The 24668-nt window shown below is 34.8% G+C and overlaps 1 protein-coding gene across 11 annotated transcripts in view; it reads left to right on the forward strand.

Annotated features, from left to right (window-relative positions):
• The first annotated feature begins 310 nt into the window (after window positions 1-310).
• Window positions 311-24668, forward strand: part of CCNT2 (cyclin T2) — a 34877-nt gene continuing 10519 nt past the window's right edge. For 3 of the 11 annotated variants that reach the window (XR_013172673.1, XM_077153622.1, XM_077153623.1), the window contains exons 1-5: window positions 528-721; window positions 1538-1619; window positions 19081-19209; window positions 20341-20401; window positions 22170-22232. Coding sequence is in view for 9 of the 11 variants with exons in the window: in XM_077153622.1 (XP_077009737.1) it covers window positions 564-721; window positions 1538-1619; window positions 19081-19209; window positions 20341-20401; window positions 22170-22232 (493 nt within the window). In the remaining 2 variants the exon portion in view is untranslated. The other 8 variants (XM_077153628.1, XM_077153634.1, XM_077153627.1 and 5 more) reach the window with 8 other exon arrangements.

Consider the following 24668-nt stretch of genomic DNA (forward strand, 5'->3'; position numbering starts at 1 on the left):
GTGCAACGACTACAAGACTGCTCCGACGAATCTGAGGGGAAAATGGAGGTTGTGGTGTGAGATTCGAACAGAGGAAGGCATTTTCCTCTCTTTAATGCGCCGCCAGACTCTGGGCCCAAGATGAACCCGACAGGACTTGAATCAGACTACACACTCACAACAGAACCGCCCGGAGACTGGCTTTCCCTGTCTGTCTGTCTCTCTGTCTCTCTCTCTCTCAACCCCGCCCCTTCGACCCGCCAATCCCGGACCGGCATGCACTGCGCCAACCTTTTCCTTAGGCGACGACCCCCACCTTCGGCGCCTCCCAATGACAAGCTGCGCGGAGCATTGTGGTCTCAAGCGCAAAAGCGAGGCTGGGGGAAGGAAAAGGAAAGCAAAAGACCTGGGAGAGGCGGTAGGGCGGCTCCCGCGCATGCGCACGGACGGCAGCGGGAAGGGGGAAAGGGGCGGTGCGTGGTCTACGGCGAGCGGAGTGGGGCGGGGTCGCGCGGCCTTGGCAGAGGGTCCGCGAGCCGGGAGGGGCGGGGGTGGATGAGGGAGCGGGCGGAGGAGGAAGTGTCATGGCGTCGGGCCGTGGAGCTTCTTCTCGCTGGTTCTTTACTCGGGAACAGTTGGAGAACACGCCGAGCCGCCGCTGCGGAGTGGAGGCGGATAAAGAACTCTCGTACCGCCAGCAGGCGGCCAACCTCATCCAGGAAATGGGACAGCGTCTCAATGTGTATCCTTTCCTATTCTTGGCCCTCCGCCGCTCACGCCCTGTCCCCTTTACTACTCGCCCGATCGCCGGCCTGGTACTTCTTGAACATGGCGCCGCCACTTGGCCTTCGCTGGGCCTCGGCCACGCTGAGAGAAGGCAGGCTCGGGCTCGGGAGGCCGCGAGGAGCCAGCAGAGGAGGGAGGAGAAGAGAGGAGCTCGGGAATGCGGGCCGGGCCGGCTGCGTTGTGTAATCTGTTTGGTGCGGCGCGTGGTGGTGGCGGGGGATGGGAGTGCCGCCGAGGTGAGAGAGGCATATTAAGGATTATCACAGAGAAGAGACGACTTCTTCGACCTCTTCCCGATTACGGAAGGGTTGAGAAGTAGAGTTAGAGGTGCTGAAAGGCTTGCGTGCTCTCCTTTGCCTTTCGCCGCGCTCCTCCCCGGTTGATGGCGACTCTTGTACCTGGGAGCGCACTAGAGGTCTTTTATGTTCTCGGCGTGGCTTTGTATGGATGTGTGTGCGCGCGTTTCGAGTGTTTGATTTTGAGTTCGGTTATTTGAGTGAGTGTAACCGTTGAGAAATACTTTCTGGGCTCTTTAAATAGCGACATTAGAGTGAAGCGCCCACCAGGTAATATTGTTACTATATATTTGGCCTTGAGCCTTTCTCCCTCCCTTCCCCCTACCCCGCGGGTTTTTATTTATTAACAGCTTCTGATTTGGTATTGAGTGAATGGGAGGCATTAAAAAAGAAGAGTAGATGGGAATTTTCCACCAGAATTGCTTTGGAAACGAAATCTTATTTTTCTCAAGTATTTCCTAAATGTTATGTTCCAGCTCTCAGCTTACAATAAACACTGCGATTGTTTATATGCACAGGTTTTATATGCACCATTCTTTCACCAAATTCAATAGAAATGTAAGTACTATTTTATTGCTGTTTTACTACTACAAATTTTAAGGTAAATCCATATGCAGAAAAAGTTAGTTGCTCATGGATTTTACTGTTGGATTTAGTGTTCTCAGTTAAAGATAAATCACGTGATTAAAATTTTGCTTCAAGTGCGAGTCATCGCATTAATTTGCGATGGATTAAACTGCCGAGTCTCGAGCCAAAAGATAAGAAACGTTTCTTTTATCAGAGAATTACTACCTCGGTATTCTTCATTTAAAATTTATATTTAACGTTTGAATAAGTACAATTAGTAATGTACAAAGGTAAGCCTGGTCATATCTGATTTAATTTAATTATGTTAAACACATTGTTTCAAATATTGTGACCTGATCATAATTTAATTGTAACTTTTTTTGAAATGGTCTTTTGAAAGAGTTGTTTAGCAGAAGCTATCTTATTTGTAACAGGGTCATTTCTTAAGGTGTCAGACATTTCTGTTCATCACACACTGGTATTAGTTGTCTCCTTTAATTTTTGTTGATTTACGTGTCACTTCTTGCCTCAGACATACTGCGTCAGAAGTATGTTTATATAATTAGTTTTGAAGTAAAATTTACACTCTAATGCTGGGTACTGATTTCTAACATGACCTGTAAGTCTTGACAAAAAAGAATAATGGTGCTCAGTTAAAATTTTTAAGTGATGAAAGACCTGAATTTGATGTCTATTCTTTCAGAGTTACATGCATCTTGTTAACAAAGAAAATTGTATAGTGTTTAGAGATAATTAACCCTTTCTTAATTCACACTATCCTTAATGTTTACTCTTATATCATGGTTGTGTTTAGAATGCTATTTTGAAAGGTACGGATTAAAAAATGGAGCATTGAAGACATTAATGCCGTTTGTGGATAGTCATTAAGACTTTGTTAAGAAAACAAGTCTTTGAAAATGTCCTTTGAGTATCTTTTGAAATGAAACGAAAAGCTTTCTTTATATATGGTTGAGATGAAATCTGTTTTAATCTTTTGTGATCAAATATCTGACTTGTTTTATTAGATTGATATATAGGTTTATCTTGAACAGTATATGATTTCATATACATTTTGGTCTCTTCCAGCCCCCTTGCTTCTCTTACTCTTTTAAATCTGTTTGATTTTTGTTCTTTTGTTTCCATTTTTCTAGTTTTTTTTTTGTGCACAGCACTTAAGTCAACACTAGTGTTATGCAATAGAGAGGGAGCCGCTGGTAATAACATTTCGATCGGGAAAATTAAATTTTTATTTAAATTTTCTTCAAAGGCTGTAGTGAACTAATGAGTAGTAATATAAATGTGACTTTGCTAAAGTGTCAAGTAGCCTTGGAAGATGCTGTTAGAAATCACAAGTCAAATTAGTTCTGGAAGTTCTTTATATGGCTCCGGATGTCCCATTTGCTGAATCATTTTTTACTTTTATACTTTTGGTAAATGATCTCACCACAAAATTTCACTTCTTTTACTGAACCCTCCCTCTTTCATAATTTGTCTCTATGGTCTGGTTGGTGTGCCTTGAAACAAATAAAAGCCAGAATTCACAGTTTTAACTTTAAATTTACTGGTGAAGCCCATGTCTCTAGCAGTCTATTTCACTATTGTATTTAAATGTCATCATTCAATTAAAAAGCCAGAGTATTAATTTTTAGTACCTGACTTAATTCTTATGTCAGTATTAGAAGGATAATTGAAATGTGATGTAAATTTCTATTTTGAAAAGTAACATTGCACCCTTTATATCTTACTGTTGTCTTTTATATCTTTGCTATTACAGTATCAAAGTGTTTTTGATATTTGTGTTGGTACACTTAACATCAGTTGCAGAGCCTCATTTCTTTTATCTCCCCACCCCCATTCTTTTAGGGTGAAGGGGGTAGTCTCAAATTAAATGAGTCACTTTTAAATTCATACTCGCCCACATCTTTGGAAAAAAATTTCTTACAGAGTCATAATGGAATGTCATTAAACTTGGGAAAATCATGAAGACCACCAAGTAAACTGAACACCATTAGGTAAATTAAACCCTATGGAATAACAAATTTAAATGTTAAGATGGTAGTGACAAATTATATGTAGTTCATACATAAGTATTAATTATATTAAAATTGTTTAAAGGTGTTTATTTAGCATACAGTGGCTTCATTTTATTTTCCCATGTTAATAAACTTAAAGAAAAATTCCTCTTGAAAAGCAAAGCATTATTGCATTTAAAAGTAAAATCAGTGTCAAGATGTGTGTTGGTGACTCAGAAACTGCCTCATAGTTGAGTTCTATTGTCAGTGCCTGAAGGATTGGCCCACTATATGCAGTGAATCACTTTTATGTTTAATCTAATAACTAGATAAATCTCTTATTTGCTTATTGAATACAGTGAGGTTGTTTTTTGTTTGTTTTTCAGTAAGGTTTTATGTCATTGAGATTAGAATTACCTTACTGGATCAGTCTCATGGTCAGTTTAGTAAAGTATAAAAGTCTGGGGCCAACAATGCCTCTTACATATGTACTAGGGGAGAACATCTTCCCCGGTGTCAACCTTAGAAACTTGGTTTATTAATTTGGTTAGTCAGGTTTACGATGCATTTATTTCTTATGCCAATTCCAAGTCTGACAGGGTCTCTTAAGATCTCCGTGTAAACACACTCTTTTCTATGTTTTTTCTGGTGATGGTTTCATCTCATAGATCCTACTTATTCCATGTGATCATTTTAATGTCTTCATTCTTTTGCCTCTTTCTTGAGCTACAACAATCATGTAATCTTCTATATAATCATTTAGTGTTATACAATGTATATTATACATTGTATATTATATAATATACATTATAATAATATATCATTATGTAAGCAAAAAACCACATGTAGTATGACATTTAAATGTAGTTCTGTTTAATCCCAAGAGAATACATTTGGTTAAAGACTCCTTGGATTGCAAAACTACTCAGGACTAATGATCTTAAAGAATGACCATAGTGACTTCCAAGAATACATGATCTATGTTGTTAACTGCGTTTCATCATATACATCTAAGTTAGATTGATTTGCTACTCATAAGCAAACCTGTATTTGCTTATGCTACAGTTTGATTACCACATTGTTACTATAATTTTTCACAGTTGACTTGGCTCTTGACCAGTAGATGTCATTTGAAAATTTGAAGATGTTCTTTTTGTGTTCCTTTCTTCCCCATATAAAGACTAATGATTTCGAAGAGGGACTTTTTTTAATCTAACAAGAGAAGTACTCAGTCTCTGTTTTTTTTTATGCTAAGATGGCACCCTCCCATTATTTTTAAAACGAGTCCTCACAATAGAAATCCATTTGAGGCATTCTTTTTAAAAGTAGATTTTATCCAGTTTACAGTATGTTTGTTTATACTCAAAGATCTTAGTAGGTTGTCATCCGTAATTGCCTTTTGTGAAAGAAAACCAACCTTTGGGGGGAATTGGTCAGATAGAATTGTTTTAAATTTTAATGTGAAAGCCCTAAAAATCTCAAATACAGGAATGTAAATAAAGTTTAAAAACTTCCCCCCATGCAAACACTTAAACTAGAGGATAAGCACCATGAGGGTAGGGGCCTTTTATGTTTTTCAGCTTTACTGGCTGTTATATAATCATTTCTAGGAGAATGTCTCACATATTCCACAAATGTCTGTCAAATTATCCTGTTGCTCACAAGTCTATTGAGTAAAGCTTTCTGCATTTTCCTCTATTTATTATATTAAGAACAACATAGGCAGGTGGTGAATAAAAACAGAAGAAAGGGGGCTGTAATAAACCTACTCAGTCTGAGCCCCTCCCTTCACCCCACAACATCTGCTAGTAACAGTTTGTGTATAAAGAATGATAATTTTTGCATGTGTAATGCATATATGTAAATATCTTTTTCACACAAAAGAGAGTTTTTTCCCCCACAGTGTTTAGATCTGGTACACAGCAACAATGTGAGAACATAATACGGAAACATAAAGAATTAGACTCATCCTAGTTGGAGTTGGATGTGGCTACCCTGCGGAAGTAATTTTTAAGATGGCACCAGAAGGAAGTTTTACCACCACTGCCCCCACCCCCACCATGGAGCATTTGGCAATGTCTAAAGACGTTTGGTGTCACAACTGGGGAGTGCATAGTGGAGGGGACTGCTACAGGCATCTTGCAGGTCAAGGCCAGGAATGCTGCTATCCATTCTACAACTCACAGGACAGGCCCCTACAACAAATAATTACCCTGTCCGAAGTGTCAATAGGGCTGAAGTTGAGAAACCCTATGTTAACCTAAAGAGGTAATATTGAGTGAAGGAGAAAGTATATTAAAGCTTTATCATAGCCACAAGATTAATTTTGAGTGTTTAAAGTCTAAAATTTAGTTTGTTAATAAATGCTGCCCTTCTGAGAGGTAGTAATGTGCTTCTTAGCCTCGTTTGAGCTTGTAATGAATCATATCACATTAATTTTGTTTATGGCATATTTTGGGGAGTTATCAAATCCACCAGCCTTTAATTTTTCTTTATTATATTTATTTAGAGATAATTATATATATAAGTTAAATAATATCATGGAATGGGGTTTTTTGGTTTTTAATTTAATCTTCAAGTTTACTTTGTGGTTCCTAAACATTTATTTGAGGTTAATAAGCCTCTTTTAAAAGCATATAAAGAAGATAAGAACTATAAAAGTTGATTGCTTTTTCTGAAGTCATACAGCAACAGGATGACAAAAATACAAGTCACACCGAGATGTAGGCTCCATAGCCCGTGCGGTTATCCATATACCTCCCTCCACGAGTATCTTTATAGCCCTGAAATTTCTCACTGAAAGCAGTATCTGTAAAGCCTTTGTGATGAATTAAGTATGGGTCACCAACTCCCTGAATCAGAATTATCAGGATGCTTGCTAAAATATATATGCTTTACTGGGATGTAACTTAGACCTATGGAATCAGAATGTCTGTGGTGGAACCTGGGATTCTTTACACTAGGGCTTTCCAGGTGATTCTGATGCCTGCTAAGTTGAAGAACATTGGTTTATATTTTGCTTTTTTCCATGTGTGTCTCATGATCCATTATTATACTGTGATCATGTTTTATGGGAATCAAATCAGCATGTGTTTTATTTCTTTAACTTCTAAAGTGTCTTGTGAACTCTGAGTAGGTGTTTATCTCATATCTCACTTCTTTTTAATTTTATAAAATAAATAATCTAAGAATAATCTTATGCCAAGAATCCATTAGTACTACCAGGGAATACTGCAGTGCTGACCAGTAGAACTTTCTGTGATAATGGTCAGATCCTGAGTCTGTGCTGTCCAATATGGTAGATACTAGCTAAATATGTTAAATATATTATTAATTTGAGATTAGAGTAGATTATTCCAAAATTCTTTTCAAATATAAATTGTATGGATGAAAATTTAATATCTCACTATGTGTCAGGCACTTTAAAATATGTTGCTCTTGTTTACTCATCACAGATAGGGTATTATCCTCTTGAGGAAACAGACTCAGTTAAAGTGATTTGTCCCAAATCACAGAAGCCATTATGTGATTGGTACTTGATGCCAGGGATTTCTAAGGAGGAGATAGGTTACCCGACAAGTAAAAAATGAAAATATTCTACATTATTTTGATTTGCAATGAAGCCCTTTTTATAAGCCCCAGATTCTTTCAGTAATACATCACTTTTGTATATTAGCATTTATGCATTGTACATGGATGTTTTTCCTTATTGTCTTCTCTTTGAGTTCCATGTGACCATGATCGATCAGATTTTAAGGCTCAGTGGAACTTCCAACTTCTTCAGAAAGCATTAAAGCTTCGCTCTTCCATTTCTGAATTTCTATCTCTGATCTTATCCTGTGTTTCCTAGTCACATCCTATTATATTCCATTTTGTTGTTCTTCCTTATTGCTGTGGTATAACTGTACATGTATAAGGTAAGTTTTTTTTTATATACCACCAAACAAATGTATAACTTAGTGAATTCTTATAAGACAAACAGCCTTGTAACTACCACTTAAGGAATAGAACTTTGCCAACTTCCCTAGAAGCTCTTCCACTTGCCCTATCTCAATTTCAACCCCTTTTCCTCCCTCCATGAAGTAATAAGTATCCTTGCTGTAGAAGGAATCACTTTAAGTTTCTTTTTACAGTAATTCTGTACTTATAGACTTCATAGTTTATTAGTCTTGCCCATTATTAAAATTTTGATGTCTTTTAAGTCTCAATATACAGGTTTCCCCTTAATCCCTTTCTTTCACTTAAATTTTATTTGTTGGTAATACCTAGAACATTTGACCTTGTAGAGTTTCTACTTGTCTGGATTTTGCTGATTGAGTACTTGGTGCAGCTTATCATATTTTTCTATTCTATATTCCCTGCTAATTGCCAGGTGGGTCCAGAAATTCGATCAGGCTCATCATGTTCAGTCCCTTTGGCAAAACTATATAGGCAGTGTTCTTTCATCAGGAGTTGCCTAATATTTGATTGTTTCGCTTTTTGTGGCATTAACAAATGTTGGTATTCATTGCCTAGATACTTCATTTGGGGATTGCAAAGTGATGATACTCTATTCTATCTTTTCGTTTTCGTTTATTAATTGGACTATTTGTACAATGAAATGCTTTTTTAAAAATTTTTTTATTAAAAAAATTACAGAAAGAAACACAAACATTCCCAATATGTGATCATTCCATTCTACATATATATTCAGTAATTCTCAGTATCATCACATAGCTGCAGATTCATCATCCTGATCATTTCTTAGAACATTTGCATCAGTTCAGAAAAAGAAACAAAAAGACAACAGAAAAAATAAAATGAAAACAGAAAAAAAACTATGCACACCATACCCCTACTCCTCCCTTTCATTGATCACTAGCATTTCAAACTAAATTCATTTTAACATTAGTTCCCCCTATTATTTGTTTTTATTCCATATGTTCTACTCCTCTGTTGACAAGGTAGATAAAAGGAGCATAAGACACAAGGTTTTCACAATCACAGTCACACTGTGAAGGCTACACCATTATACAATCATCATCAAGAAACATGGCTACTGGAACACAGCTCTACATTTTCAGGCAGTTCTCTCCAGCCTCTCCATTTCCTCTTAGATAACAAGGTGATATCTACTTAATGCATAAGAATAACCTCCAGGATAACCTCTCTACTCTGTTTGAAATCTCTCAGCCTTTGACACTTTGTCTCATTTCACTCTTCCCCCTTTTGGTCTAAAGGATTTTCTCAATCCCTTGATGCTGGGTCTCAGCTCATTCTAGGGTTTTTCTCAATCCCTTCATTCTGAGTCTGAGTTCATTCTCGGATTTCTGTCCCACGTTGCCAGGAAGGTCCACACCCCTGGGGGTCATGTCCCACGTAGATGGGGGAAGGTGGAGACAGGGAAAGGTGGTGAGTTTGCTTGTTGTGTTGACTGCAATGAAATGCTTTGATTCATCTACTGTTTGGCTACCCATTGGTCCAGTTCATTAGAAAAGGCAGGATAATTGTCTTTCACTAATACATAACAGCTTTGCTGAGATATAATTTGCATACCGTATATTTTGCCCATATATTTGGTGACTTTTAGTATACAGACATATATTGGAGATATTATTACTTTGGTTCCAGACCACCTCAATAAAGTAAATATTGCTATAAAATTAGTCACGTAAATTTTTTGGTTTCCCAGTGCATATAAAAGTTATTGTTACACTATACTGTAACCCAGTAAGTGTACAATAGCATATCTAAGGAACAGTATTCTTACCTTCATTAAAATGTGATACAGAGACAAAAAATGAGTCCATGCTGTTGAAAAGATGGCAATGAAAGACTTGCTTGATGCAGGTTTGCCCCAGACCCTCAGTTTGTAAAATCACAATTTGTGCAAAGTGCAATAAAGCAAGGTATGTCTATGTTTATAGAATTGTACATCTCTCAACATGTCAGTTTTAGGATATTTTCATTATCCCAAAAAGAAACTCCTTACCCCAATCTATTTTCTGTATAGACTTGCCTTTTCTGAACATTTCATGTAAAAGAAATCATATAATATGTAGTTTTTTGTGACTGGCTTCATTTAGCATAATGCTTTCAAGGTTCATCCATTTTGCAGCATATATCCCTACTTCATCTCTTTATTTCCTACAGTTAGGAAAAATATATATTTACTATGCATGTTGATTTAAGTATATGTTATTCATTTATACGTTAAACATTACATGAAATGTATTTATGTTAGCCACATTTTTGGATGAATTTATTTTTAAAAAATATATTTTTTAAATACCTCATAATCTGGCGCAAGACAGCAGGGTTTTTACTTAACCTTTTCTGTATTACATCTCTATCACCATTCTTTCACACCCAGAGTCCTAGTTTTTAAGAATATAGGATAATAAAATTTAAATATCCCGTAATTATTCAGTAATTAATCTACGTTACACAAATAACAGGCTCAGAATAACACTACTACCACCACCAACATAATTACTGAGAACAGTTAAATGTGTCTCCCTATTTCTCCCCTCCCACCCCTGGTTTTTAAATGTTGTACTCTATACAATCTCAATATAACTGTGTTTTGGTTTGCCACAGCTGCTGGAATGCAGTGTACCAGAAATGGATTGGTTTTTACAAAGCAGATTTATTAAATTACAATTCTAAGGCCTATGAAGATGTCCAAATTAAGGCATCAACAAGAGTATACCTTCTCAGAGGAAAGGCCAATGGCATGCAGGCTGCCTCTGTCAGATGGGAAGGCACGTGGCAACATCTGCAGGACCTTCTCTCCAAAATGTCTCTCTCCCTTAAAGGACGCCAGCAAGTGGATTAAGACCCATCTTGAATGAGCAGGTCACATCTCCATGGAAACAACCTATCATAGGGTCCCACCCAACAATAGGCCTGCCCCTATAAGATTGGATTAAAATAACCTAGGCATTTCTGGGGTACATAACAGATTCAAATCAGTACAAGCTATAAAACTCTCCCTTTTAATCATCACTTAATCCTAGTTCTGTGGGTAATTGCAAGTCTATTGTCCACTACCAGTTTATGTTGAATTCTATAATAATTTTATTTGTCTGAAGTTCTCTTGAAGATCATAAAAATATTCTCATGTTGCTGTACTTAGGGGTTTTTGCTGAATATAAAATTCTTATCTGACTTTCTTTTCTTGGAGATCTTAAATATGTAACTGCATTTTTTTTTTTTTGCTAGCATGAAGCATTGCTGACAGTTTAGTTATAGTCTAATTTGCTTTCACTTTTGTTTTTGCCTAAAGGATTTTTTTTTTTCCTTTAAAGTCCCATAATTTTACAGCAGTATATCTTAATGTTGATTGTTCTGGTTTGATGTACTCAGATGTGGTATGTTCTTTCAATATGTGGTTTCAGTTTTGGGGGGGTTGGGAGAGTACAAGGGCCTGGAATCGAACTCCGGTCTCCCACATGGCAGATGAGGATTCTACCACTGAACTACCCGTGCACCCCTCAAATAGGTTTTTAATTTTGTTGTTCTTGTGTTTTGATTCATTTTCCTAGCGTGTTTAACTTTGGAAATACATTGCAATTTTATTTAGCAATTCTTTCTGTTGTGATTTTCTTGCTTTAGGGACAGCTCTTCTAAAAATTTTTTCTTATAATTTGTTTGTATGAACTAAATATTCTTCTGTTGCTCCCTTCTGTGATAAATTAGTCTTCCTGAACTTTCAGACGAAGGCTCTTGGGATAGCTTGTCTCACTTCACAAACAAGGATCACTTTTTTGTTGTTTTCTTATAATATTCAGAAATGTGGCAGCTTGATTTCTGAGGTATCTTGCCTCTGTTCTCTTCCTGTGCTTTTATTTTCCCTTTCCCTTGTCCCTATTCTGCCAAATTTGCTTTTGCTCTCAGAGGTTTCTCTCCAATATGGAACCCTGCCTAGGGGGAGAGCTTGACAGATAAATTTTTAAAGTCCACAGAAGATATCTTCAATCTTTTAGGCCTTGCTGTATATAGGCGTCTTAAATTCAACCACTATAGGCACATGTAGAATTCCTCCCAGTTTCAGCTTCTGTTCTCACATTGGCCCACCATAATTTCCACTGAATGCCTGTTGCCATTTTGAGGTTCTTACTAAGTCTGGTGCATGCCCTAATACTTCTCTTTGCTTCTTGCTGCTCAGATGCTAAAAACTATGAGTTTCTGGTTTTCTATCTTGTTGCTCTATTTTTCTGGGTGAAAGGTTTTTATGGGTGAAAGGTTTTCTTCAGTCACTTTTAGAAGACAGTATACTCAATTCTAATGGCTTACATTTAGTAACTTCTGTATATTTGTGACCATATTCATTGCCCAAACATTGAGTGCATAGTACTGTGACAAACAGTATTAAAAAAATGGTATTTATTTTCTTTTAAATAAATAGCACAGTGCATAGCACTTTGCATACGGGACTTATATTCTCATGAGAGAGAGAGAAAATACTTAGTGATTTATTTAAACTCCCCTAAAATAGAAATGACTAGAAACAGTAGTCAATTTGAGCTGTTTTGTGGTAACTTATGAACATTTAACACGTTTTAAATTAATGTAGTTTTAGTGACTTTTCAAAATACCAACTGTGGGTCTATGTTGTCTAATATGACAGCTGCTGAGTACTTAAAATATAGCTGATGCACAAGGAACTGAATTCTAAAATTTTACTTAATTTCAATTAATTTACATTTCAATTAATTTAAATTACCAATTAAATAATATATATCTTCTGAAAACTTAAGCAATATAAAATATTTTTCTGATAAACACAACTTTATTGTTTTGATAGGACTGCATTTAACTTGAAAAATTAACATATGGATTAAGATGTGCTGTTAGTGTTAAATACACATTAGAGACTTAGTTTGGGAAAGTGGAAAATATCACTTTATTTTTATATGGGTTATATGTTTGGATTAAATAAAATACGTTAATGTCCCATGCTTCTTTACTTTTTTGATGTGGTTACTAAAAAAATTTTAATTATGTTTGTGGCTCACATCCCTGGCAGTGCTGGTTCAAACAATAGGAAATTATAGCGGTGAAATAATGGAAGTTGTGGATATTTGTATCCATCAACAAATAAAATAGCTGTTGGGGGTTACACAGCAGTAATTTGTTCTGTAGACGAATTTGAGCATTCAAACTAATTTTTAAATTGAGAGTTCATTTAGAAGTTGAAAAAATGGGAAAGGTAATTTTTTCTGATCACAAATCAAATTTGGAGATTATAAAAACAAATACAGTTTGATGCTTGAAAAAAAAGGAAAAAGGAAGTTCTGGGGATTTAGGGACAGTCTAAATGGTACATTCATTCAGGGAGGATTGAAAAATACCAGATTTTTCCAAGACCTCCACATCCCGAAGTAGTGTTTTAGGTGCTGTATGTTGCTCTAGCTTAGTAAATGATATACTGAATGCCTATTATGAGTAGCTGTTTAAATTATTAGATATCAGATTCTCTTTTAGAGGCTTATAAATCCCTTCTAGTTATTTTTGCTAACAAAATGAGCACATTAATGGTTTTCTGAACTAATTAGGTAAATTAAATTTCCAGCTTAATTACTAATTAAATAATTGAGATATATCTTCTGAAAAAGAAACCTAATTCTGGTTTTTTTTAATTAAAAATTTTTTTTTTAAATACCAAAAAAACACCACACAAACGCGAACATTCTTATTTTGATCATTCCATTCTGCATATATAATCAGTAATTCACAATATCATCACATAGTTGAATATTCATCCTCATGATCATTTCTTGGAACATTTGCATCTATTCAGAAAATAAATAAATATAAATAAAACGAAAACAAAAATAAATTTATACCACCATGCCCCTTCCCCTCCCTTTCATTGATCACTAGCATTTCAAACTAAATTTATTTTAACATTTGTTCCCCCTATTATTTATTTTTATTCCATATGTTCTACTCGTCTGTTGACAAGGTAGATAAAAGGAGCATCAGACAGAAGGTTTTCACAATCACACAGTCACGTTGTGAAAGCCAAATCATTATACAGTCAACTTCAAGAAACATGGCTACTGGAACACAGCTCTACATTTTCAGGCATTTCCCCCCAGCCTCTCCATTATATCTTGACTAACAAGGTGGTATCTACTTAATGGCTAAGAATAACCTCCAGGATAACCTCTTGATTCTGGAATCTCTCAGCCATTGACACTTTGTGTCATTTCACTCTTCCCCCTTTTGGTCCAGAAGGTTTTCCCAATGTTTTGATGCTGAGTCTCAGCTCATTCCAGGGTTTCTGTCCCACGCCCCCAGGAAGGTCCACACCCCTGGGAGTCATGTCCCACAGAGACAGGGGGAGGGTGGTGAGTTTGCTTGTTGTGTTGGCTGGAGAGAGAGGCCAAACCAACAAAAGAGATTTTCTTGGGGGTGGCTTTTAGGTCTAATTTTAAGTAGGCTTGACCTGTCCTTTGTGGGGTTAAGTTTCATATGAACAAACCCCAAGACTGGGGGCTCAGCCTATAGCTTTGGTTGTCCAGTCTTGATTACTGTAGCTTCATAGTAAGTTTTAAAATCAGGAAGTATGCGTCCTCCAACTTTGCTCTTCTTTTTCAAGATTGTTTGGCTATTCTAGATCCCTTGCATTTCCATATGGATTTTAGAGTCAGATTAGTTTCATAGAAAAGAAAGCTGAAATTTTGATAAGGATTGCATTGAGTCTGTTAATCAATTTGAGGAATACTACGATCTTTGCAATATTAAGTCTTCTGTAACATTAGTTCTTTTATTTGTCTCCTAACAATGCAGGTCACTTTTAACATTAGTTCTTATTTTTTTAGCAGTCTGAGAGAAGGTGGCCTTTGTAAGATTTATGTAGAATTTTTGAATACCTATGCAATGTTAATATTCCTCTTTCACAAAACTATATGAAGATAGTATTTTTAGTGGAGTGCATATTATGACTGATAAGAGCCAAGTTAAGGGAGAGTTAGTCTTAGCTATAATACTTTAAACTCTAAGTTGACTTTTTTTTTTCATTTTAGAAACACATTCATAGTACTGAAGTCGTCTGCAATGAATGTCAGATTGAAGCATATTCAGTATATTGTTTAACTATAAAGTAGATACTCTCTCAGAATCAAGCCTTGTTCTTTAGGCTGTACTGCTTTCAGCAGTACTGTTTATTTACTATTATTATTCAACCTTTTAAGCCAACTCTCTTTTAATATATAATTAGATGTCCCAAATAACATCCAGCCTAAAGATTTTATAAGTTTTTTATGCGGTGGTCTTACTTTCACACATATTAACATGGGTAAGAAAACAGCTAATATGCCAGACTGAGTTTATGAGATTTTTGAAAGTGCTGTAATGCCAGTGTTTTCAGCACAGCAAATAGGCATTTTGACCTAATCCACTCTCTTTTGTTTTTTTGAAGCTGTGCTTCCCTTTATCTTTCCTTACGTTTAAGTTTCTCCTTACCTTTTCTTTCTGTGAGCCTTTGCTAAGGTTATATACCATTACCAGTTTTTCCTAAACTTAAACTATGGTATTAGGCAAATAATTTCCAAAATCTGAATTGTGATACCTAGAAGTAGCTGGATATTTATTGGTGAAGCCCTTTCCAAAGCACAGAAAACAGTCTTAGTTTGGGGTGTGGTATGTGTTAGGGGCAGTTCAGGGCCAGAAGGGAAATGGCTTTACCAGCCATTAGTAGAACATAAAGACGAAACACAAGGACAAATTCAAATGAACTTCTTGATAATATGTTAGCAAATGGAAAGCAGACTTGGAAGCCTTTTCTCTGTTTCTGTTGATATTTTTCTGGATTAAGAAACTGTAAGTGTAATAAACAGCTGTGGCTAGTTTTTTGAAACAAATGTGCAAGCACTACATTAAAAGAATAAGGAACACAGGAAAAACCATTTCTTGTACAGAGTGATTAGTTTGAAAGTGACTGATACAGCCATCTTCAGTGACTTAGAAATCACCCAGGTTTTCTTGTTCGTTCAAACTAACCTTGCCTCCACCTATCAAGATGGAAGCCAGCAAGAGAAAGTGAAGAATGTCACCAGTGGGGCCAACACCAACACTGACAATACACGAATAATATTTAGTTGTTCAAGATAGTAATACTACAGACTCATTGCTCTGTTCCAGCTAATATTCTGAGTGCCTTACATATATTGATTCGTTTAATCTTCACTACAACTTTATAAGTAGGTGCTATTTCTCCCATTTTACAGATGTGGAAACTGGGGAACAAAGAATAATTTGCCTAGGCTAGTCACATATCAGCTAGAATTCCACTGAGGCATTCTGACTACTGTGCTACAGTTGGTTTTATCACCACTACTTCCTCCTGCTTCTAAGACTTGTATATTTTGTAGAAATTTGTCTTGTTTTAAGAATGTAATATCCCTTTAAAATAGTTACACATCTGCTAGAGTGACAAACTGGACACTATTTCAAAATCATTGTTTCTTCCCTTTAGTACTGTTAATTGACAAAGCTTATTCAAGTAGGTACCAGAACACCAAGATAGTCCCTGCCCTCAGTGTACTTTTAACTCTAATTGTTTGCTCACTAAACCAAACTGAGTTTCTGTATTCCTCCAGCAATATTGGTGTGCATTCTTTGAAACAGGTTTATGTGTGCCAATGAATGTTTGTTGCCTTTAAAAGAATTATGTTTATCTTTGAAAGCCATGGACCAACAAGTAATACTGCTATTACCCAAAACTTTGGAAATTCTTTTCTTTTTTTAATAAGTCACAAAACAAATCAGCCTTCCATTAAAAAAAAAACAAAGTACCTAGTTTGATCCCCTTCCATATTCATCCTTAAAATTAAAGCCTCACATGGTTATTCACAAAGTATTTTTCTAAAAAGGTGTTCTGTTTTGTTTTGTTTTTACAGCCCTGATGGAGTAAAATGTTTGCAGGCTGTAGAGGAGGAAATATGAATGGAGTTAGTGGATTTCACCAGGAACTTTGGAAGAGTGTTGGGTATTAGTGTTGCACTGGAGGAGGAGAATGAGAATTGAGCCCTGTTTAGAGGGAACAGAAAGACTTCTGTGAGGAGTATGGGTAAATAAACCAGGAATCTACCCTGAAAATCACTGCTTTGCTCCCTCAGTGTCTAATTCTTAAAAAGTTATTAGTAGATTTTAGAATCATTTATTAGTATACACATTCTTGGCTTCCAAGAGACCGTCTTTTATGGAGAAGCTGTGTAGTTTGAAAGTATGCCTTTGATATCATGGCTTACAATTACCACTACTAAAAGTTTGAAAAGAATGTTGTGACTGGGTCTTACGAGATTTTACCAAGAAAGTCTCATTGGAGACTTTCATAAGTGTTGAGCAAGAGAAATTGGACCATCTGACAGTTAGGAAAGTCAGTCCAGTGTGACTTTTGACTTAAGCTTTTATTGCTTCCCTCTTTGATAAGTAATGCTAGCATTTGAAGTGTGGGAGAAAAGGTCAGGATTAAATTATTTTTCCCTCTTAGACATGATTGAGATAATAGCTGAAAGATTGTGGGAAACAAAAAGTAACTTCATTTTATTGATGTTTCTTGCTTTTCTTATATTGATATTGGCTCATGGATTTTTATTGTGGCCTTTGGAATACTTCTAATTTAATATTGATGCTTTTGTATAATTATTCACATCACAGTCATTCAGCATTGAACAGCAACCACATAATGCTAGATAGTAGGAACTCAAATGAATAACTCAGTCTCTTTGTTCAAGTCACTTCTAGACTGGCAGGCAAAAACTAATAAACAGTAATTAGAATACAATATAAGTACAGTGATAGAGGTATGCATAAATTCCTGTTGAATGAAGGAGGGCAATACACTCTGTCAGAAACTTCTCTTAGGGATGAGGTAATCTTTCATTTAAGCCTTTGAGTAGAAGAATCATTAAAGTAGGTGGTAGAGTTTTAGAACTTTAAGTATGTGAAAAAAATAACAGAGAGGAAATAATTTCTGTTCTCGGTTTCTTCATCCTTTCTATCTCTCTCAGCTTACCCTCCTGGAAGACTGCTGTTTCAAAAATGTTAACATTTTAAAGTTGGTTAAGTAAATCTGTCATAAAGAGTAAGTGATTTATTCAAAATCTTTTAAAACTAAGAATAAGTTGCTGTTTTTTAGCATTCTGTATTTTTCCTTGTAGTAGTTTCAATTTTAAAATATGGAAATTAATTGAAAGTCCAAGTTGAATTTGCCCAGTCTTTTTAAGCTGTAAAATTAATTTTGGTAGTTGGGAGCCAAACTTAAAAGACCTCAAAATTATTTTTACTCCATTTACTCATTTGCAAATGCCGCTGGACTAGAGAAAGTCCTTTTCAGATCTGGAATCAATGGATAAGTTTTGTGTCTGCAGTATTTCTAAGTTTGATTGTTTTAAAAGCTCTCAAAGGGAAAGGTTCACCTTCTCTTGTATCAGAAATTTGTTACTTACCCAAATTTTGTTGTGGCATGACTTGTGCCTTGCTCTCTGTTTGTGTGTGTCTTTCTTTCTTTCTCTCTCTCTTATTGTTTCTATGTTATGATTGTTGAGACCCCCAAGATACAGTGAGACTGAGGTGTTCTTCTCTTGAGAAATATGTACCTGATTCTTGACATTTAGAATTGCCATTCCATGAGAAATTTTTTTAATGTAATCCTAGAATGTTATTTGAATTTGAAGTCTGCCTGTTTTCTGAGTCACAATTGTTGTTTCATTACTTTTTAATTAAGTATTTGCTCCAAATTGGTGTTTATCTTACTTTGTAGTACTAAGTCCTTGAACTTCTATTCCAAAAACATAAATACTAAGCTAAGAAGAAATTGCTGATTTTTTGCTCTCCATTTGACAGAGTTTCTATTCTTGGTTTGTTAATCTGCTTTTAATACTACTGTAGTGGAGTAATAGAGATATTAGGTAGTAGTTTCATATTCAACATTCTCTTTTCCTTACTTTGCTCTGTAGTTGCTTTTTCTGTCCCTAAAACCAAGATTGTACAGCTCTTAGTTATATAAGGAATCACTGTCTAATTTAAGGATCCTAGAAAAGTAGTGACCCTGTGCCAAAAATAAAAGAGTACAATGGCTGTACTTTACCCATTTTTCATCTTTTTTTGAAGCTGTGGCTTCATTAGTTTCCTTCTCCTTCTTTTCCCTTTTCCTCCCAATGCAAATTAGTATCATTTAAATTTTCTCTTATTTAGCTAAAGCATAAGTCTTCTCCCTTTTCTTCTTTGGCATTCTGCTTGTAACATAAATAGAATAGGTATAGATGGGGTAACTGGTTTTCTACACTTTATTAAAACTCATATCAATCTTGTCCTAACCCAACTTGAAAGTCGTGCTATTTATTCAGTTCAATTCCTCTGCTTGCTCACCCCACCCCCTTAGAAAGTAAAGGTTTTTTCAAATCTTAATTTATCTTAAATTCACCAAGTTTTAATCTTTTCTACAGATAATATCACCAACCGCATTATTTTTGGCTGCAAAAGTGGAAGAACAAGCTCGAAAACTTGAACATGTTATCAAAGTAGCACATGCTTGTCTTCATCCCCTAGAGCCACTACTGGATACTAAATGCGATGTATGTTTTTGGTTTTTCTTTGTAAATTTGAAACTTTTCATAATTTAGGTCTAATAAGCATACACTTCAATTAGTGTTGCCTTCCAAAATGCTGCTTATTTTTCTTACCACTAAGGAATGTGATACCAGGAAGTAACTTAGCAGAAGCATATTTCATATAAGGCTTTGATTCAGACTACTTCGATTCAGGGGTACTTCTGTTTCACATTTTGTTATTTATCCTTACAGCAAACTTGTAATATATTTAAAGACTAAGTTATGTCACCTCTGTTTGTGTCTGACACCAAAGGATAACTTACTTTCTCATGTCAGATTGTCAGCAGATGAAGGAATAGAACAGCCTGTGGATTTGCATCTAGACTAGCCTATTTAGTGTTGTTTTAATGCAAAAACAAACTAATCTTTCTGATAACTGCTTTCTGGCCAGCATTTTTAAGTATTTTAATTTTCCTAAAGTATAATGTTAGTTTCCAAACAACTGGAAAACTGGTTTGTTATCAACATTTTAGTTGCACTTATTTTATTTTTTTTTTAATTTTTTTATTAATTTTTAAATATTTTTAAAAAGAAATCAGCTTAGTGACCTTTTGAAAATGTGGGGTATTATTAGCTTTCAATCTCTGGGTTAAACAGTATGTCCTTATATAATGACTATTTAAAACTAGCTCCCTCATTTACTGTGACTTTCAAGGAATTACCACATGAAATGTTCTAGAAGGAATTTAGAATCCTTTTCATTTCACATTTTCTTATTTCAGATTAAAATTTTCTCTTCTTACCTGGTTTAGTACTTCCTGTCCTTAATGTGTTTTGAAGTGCTTCACTATTAAATGCCTAGATTAAGTTTTACTTTACAGACTTATAGGTTTGTTTTTTCAATTAACTTACCCCTTTCATATTATCTTTTGTTTTGGTTTGGGTTTTGCTTTGTTTACATTTCCTATATTAGAAAATAATTCCGTTTAGACTTCTTACGGAAAATTGCCTTTATCATCTTCAGTTTATTTCCCCATATTTCTGAACTACTGTAGTTCTTTTGTAATCAGTCCATAATTCTCAGAGATTTTAATGGCCCTATAATCTAATAGTCGTGTTTATCTTAAGCATTTTAATATTATTTTCACATGACAGGCTTACCTTCAACAGACTCAAGAACTGGTTATACTTGAAACCATAATGCTACAAACGCTAGGTATGTACTTCCATGCAATATTTCAATTCGTCTTAATTTGAATAGCAAACATAGCCTTCAGTGTAATTTTTTAGGTTGTCAAATAGTTGAGTGACTGAACCATAACTGTTTTTGTATTCATTCCACCTGTGCACTATGCTTGGCTCTCAGTGTATACTGGAGTGTAAAATGGTCCTTTAGGACTATTGCCATATGATTGTGATGTATACAGGCATGCACAGCAGTCCTTGCTCTCTTTGAGCTTATAATGAGTATTTAATGAATGTAGCATGTCTTCTATAAAAGTAAAATGTAATTATTTCAATGTTAATCTTCCGTTTCTAAAACTTACATTATCTTATGCAAGGTTCATGCAACTTAAGCCATCTTTAAAAATCATTTACTCTTAACTTTCACACTACTGCTGAGGCTTAAGTAGATTGACTTGCCTAAAATCATAGTTAAGTGGTGGCGGTTTCCATATTTGGGTGTGTGTACAACTGGAAACTCTAGTCTTCACTTTGAATGAACCTAGCAGGGTGTGGTGGGTAGAACATGCCCTTTGGGTAGATCTGCAGGCCTCTGACTTGCTTTTATAAACATGGGCAAAGTTCCTTTACCTGTAGAACCTCCATTCTCTGTGTGTACAGTGAAATGATAATACCTGCATTGCATGGTGAATTTGAAGATGAAAAATAACCATTGCCACATAGTTGATATAACATACATAGTTATTGATTATATTTTTATTTCATTATACCATTCCCAAGTGTTGAACAAAGTGTATTATCAGCACAGCTTCTCATCATGACAGGTTCTTTTTAATATAAAAGTAGCTTGTTTGAAGTTTTTATAACACAAAAAGATGCAAAATAAAAGTAAGAAATTTCTTATTCCCTCTAAATGATTTGCAATAGTTATTGTTCCGTTACATAAATGTATATGTAATAGAAAAATTGCAAACATTAATGTAATATTGAAAATGAATAATTAGAAATTGCATTATGTACCAATTAATACTTAATGTTTTACTGTATAAAATTTTTGTATAATATCCATATTTAAGACAGATTCTTAAACAAAAAGAATGAATAGCACTAATTTAAGGGAAACATTAGAATTTAGAAGCTATACCTCTGTGGCTTTCTTTCAACTATTATATTGCAGATTTAATTGTAATAGAAAGACTGCACAGTAACTTAATAAGTGAAGGCACTAGATACAGCATCCCCTTTTAAAAAAGGAAAAACCTTACCCTTCCTAAGGGTTTATTGAACATTAAAAGCTTTTAGCAACCGTGATTTCATGAATCTTGAGACCTAAATGATTAGCTTACCTTAATGATTTTCAGTAATAAAAAAGTTATAAACTAACTGGTTGAGACCCTTTGACCTAAGATATGGTAGGAAAATAAGGAAACTATATCACTTAAAAGGTCATTTTTACGATTGTGGTCCAAAGATTTATCTTTTTGAAAAATGTTCTTTTTAACTTGAAGATAATCTCAAATTAATTATAATTCAAGAAGTTTAAATGACTATTCCCTGTTCTTCAAAAACTTTATTTTCGTAATTGGGGCAGTTTTTTTTAAACAAATTATTTGTTATCATTGAGTATATAATGAGCATAACAGTAATGAGAAATTTAATTTTGTCTTTGAAGTTTTTAATCCTGAAAAATATGTTTTACATATATGGTTAATGATGGATAGCATTTCTGAAACAGTATTGTAGATGATAAGTGGTTGTAGGTGGTGAGTGATGGGGGAAAAAAGTACTTTTCATTTCAGGTTTTGAGATCACCATTGAACACCCACACACAGATGTGGTGAAATGTACCCAGTTAGTAAGAGGTAAGTGATCTTTGAAACTTCTATCATGAGTAGTAATGCTTTTTATCATCAGTAATTGATTTGTATGCTATTTTGTGCTTCTAGCTTTCCTCTGGGTTGTACAATGGGAGAAATGTCTTTTTTTTTTTTTTTTAACTGTTCTGCATCTACCTAATTCTCTGGTTTCCTTTGTTTTTCTATGTACTAAACTAGCTTCCTTTATACTTAGGTGAAGAGTCTCATTCCATTAAAACTTGGAGGGCCTCCAAGTTAGGCTCTGCCAGTCCCATTTCAGTTAATAGTTAAGATGTGGCCAGTAGCACACAGGTGTGATAAATAATGCTAATTTCTGGTTTATGTGAAATTTTCATTGGCTTCTTGAAGAATGGTGACAGTTTAAGAATTTTGAGGTCAACTTCAGATCTTTCAGATAAAAATTGCCTTTGTTAGCATATTTGTCTTTTTTCATTTTTGAAATGTTTTGCCCATATTCATTTGAGCACAATTGATTTAATACCTTTTTCAAACTTCTTTTATATTCCTAAAAATGTTTTTCTTTTAATGTATTTCGGGAAAATAATTATATAGTACAGCATGGTATAGTTTGTGATGTGCGTTTTACACCTTTATAAACAGAAGTACAAAGTTGTTGCATTGTTTACTGCTTGTAAAGCATGCAGTACATTTTTCTGCTCGTTAGTGAATCCTATGTATCTATTGTTGCATCCTAGAAATATTTTTTACACATCGCATGTGTTATGCTTCTACTTTTCCTTTTTCCCTTTTGAAGTGTATGAACTAATAACAACTCACTTGTGACTTTTAGTGTGCCTTTTTCTGTTATTTTTGAAAATGAAATTTTGCATTTTTCATTCTTTCGCCACACTTCTTTAGATTTACACTGAACAGAATGGGTGAGGCTCTTAAAGTCTTATTTTATTTTTATTTTATCTTTACTTAAATATGTTCACACTTTATTCATTCTAAGTTGAATTCGTTTTAAGCCCAGGCAAATTCTTATTACATTAATGGCTGCATTTAAAAATATATGTATATTTATCATCTGGCACCACAGTGTCATTGTTTCAAGCTAACTTCTAAAATCCCATTTTTTATCCTAATAGCACATGCTATCATTTTTAAACTGAAATATATTTAATTATAGTTGCCATTCCTTATGGTTATTATGTATATATTTTATTTTTTTGTATCCCCAGTACTACAGTGTAAGAATTACATAGATAACCATTGCAGCTGTTGAATTAAGAAGCTTAGAGTACATGAGAAACTGTAAGCCATTTTGTCACAATAATGGAAAGCCATATACTTTGTTTTAAATTGAGAACCTGTTGAAAGAAGATAATATAGATTAAATATATATTCTTATAAGTGTAGTAAGAAATGAAACTGTATTTTCAGCTTAGTATTATTATTTGTGAAATTTGAGTCAGCTTTTTATAAATAAACATTTTTAATACTTTCTGTATATGTTCTACATATAAAGAATCTAGAAAACATGAAGTCATTTCATTTGAAAACATTAATAAAAGCTGTAGACTTGATATATCAGCCAAAGCAAAATATTTCAATCTGATTTTTTTGTTGTTAATGTTTAAAATGTGATCCATTCTTAAATTTGAGTACAAACCACACATATGTAACTGCATTTTGTGTGACTAACATTTCAGGTAGCTATATTTTGTACCTCACTCCATTTAAGAAATGTTGTCATGTTTGTTGTTGTTTTTTTGTTTTCTTTAATCTTTTATAACTTTCAGCTAACAAAAGAACATTTCCCCCTGCATTCTTCCTCTGTTGCATAATGTATGTTTATGCAACATAATGACTTTATAGGTCACTGAATATAGATATGTTCCTCATGAAATCACCTACAGCTATTTAAAATTATTTTTACTTCTCTACATTATTGTTTTATTATTTTTGTAAATAGGTCTGGTTTCTGTCAAATCCTTTTCCCCCTTGGAGATGAAAAGTTGTTATTTTGCTACTTTGCTACAAAATTGGCTAATGTCATTTTACAGGGACCTTTCACTTCTGTGATTTCTCCTTCCTTCCCTACCAGGAAAGAATGCCATACTTAAGTCACACTGCCTCCAAGACATCTGATGCTTTGACACTCTTCCTTAGCACAACTCTGCTAAGCTCAAATCCCCCCCAAAACTTTATGTTGATGATCCACATGGGCAACAGGGATTACAGGTGCCACAAATAAAAATAGGAGTTAGAAAGGAATTTGAGACCTATTAGAAAGGAAAGGAGGTGGAGTTGAGGTGTACTGATCCTTAGATGAACAGATGGGAGAGGTCTGTCAGTGATTATGGTTATAATTGAAAATGGAGAAACTATAGCAAGGATCTTCCTGTTAGTAAGAATAATATGAGGCAGAAGAAGGAAAAACAATTTGTTTCAATGCCTTAAGTTGAAAATTGCTTTTCT

Source organism: Tamandua tetradactyla, chromosome 3, assembly GCF_023851605.1.
Source record: "Tamandua tetradactyla isolate mTamTet1 chromosome 3, mTamTet1.pri, whole genome shotgun sequence".
NCBI lineage: Eukaryota > Metazoa > Chordata > Mammalia > Pilosa > Myrmecophagidae > Tamandua > Tamandua tetradactyla.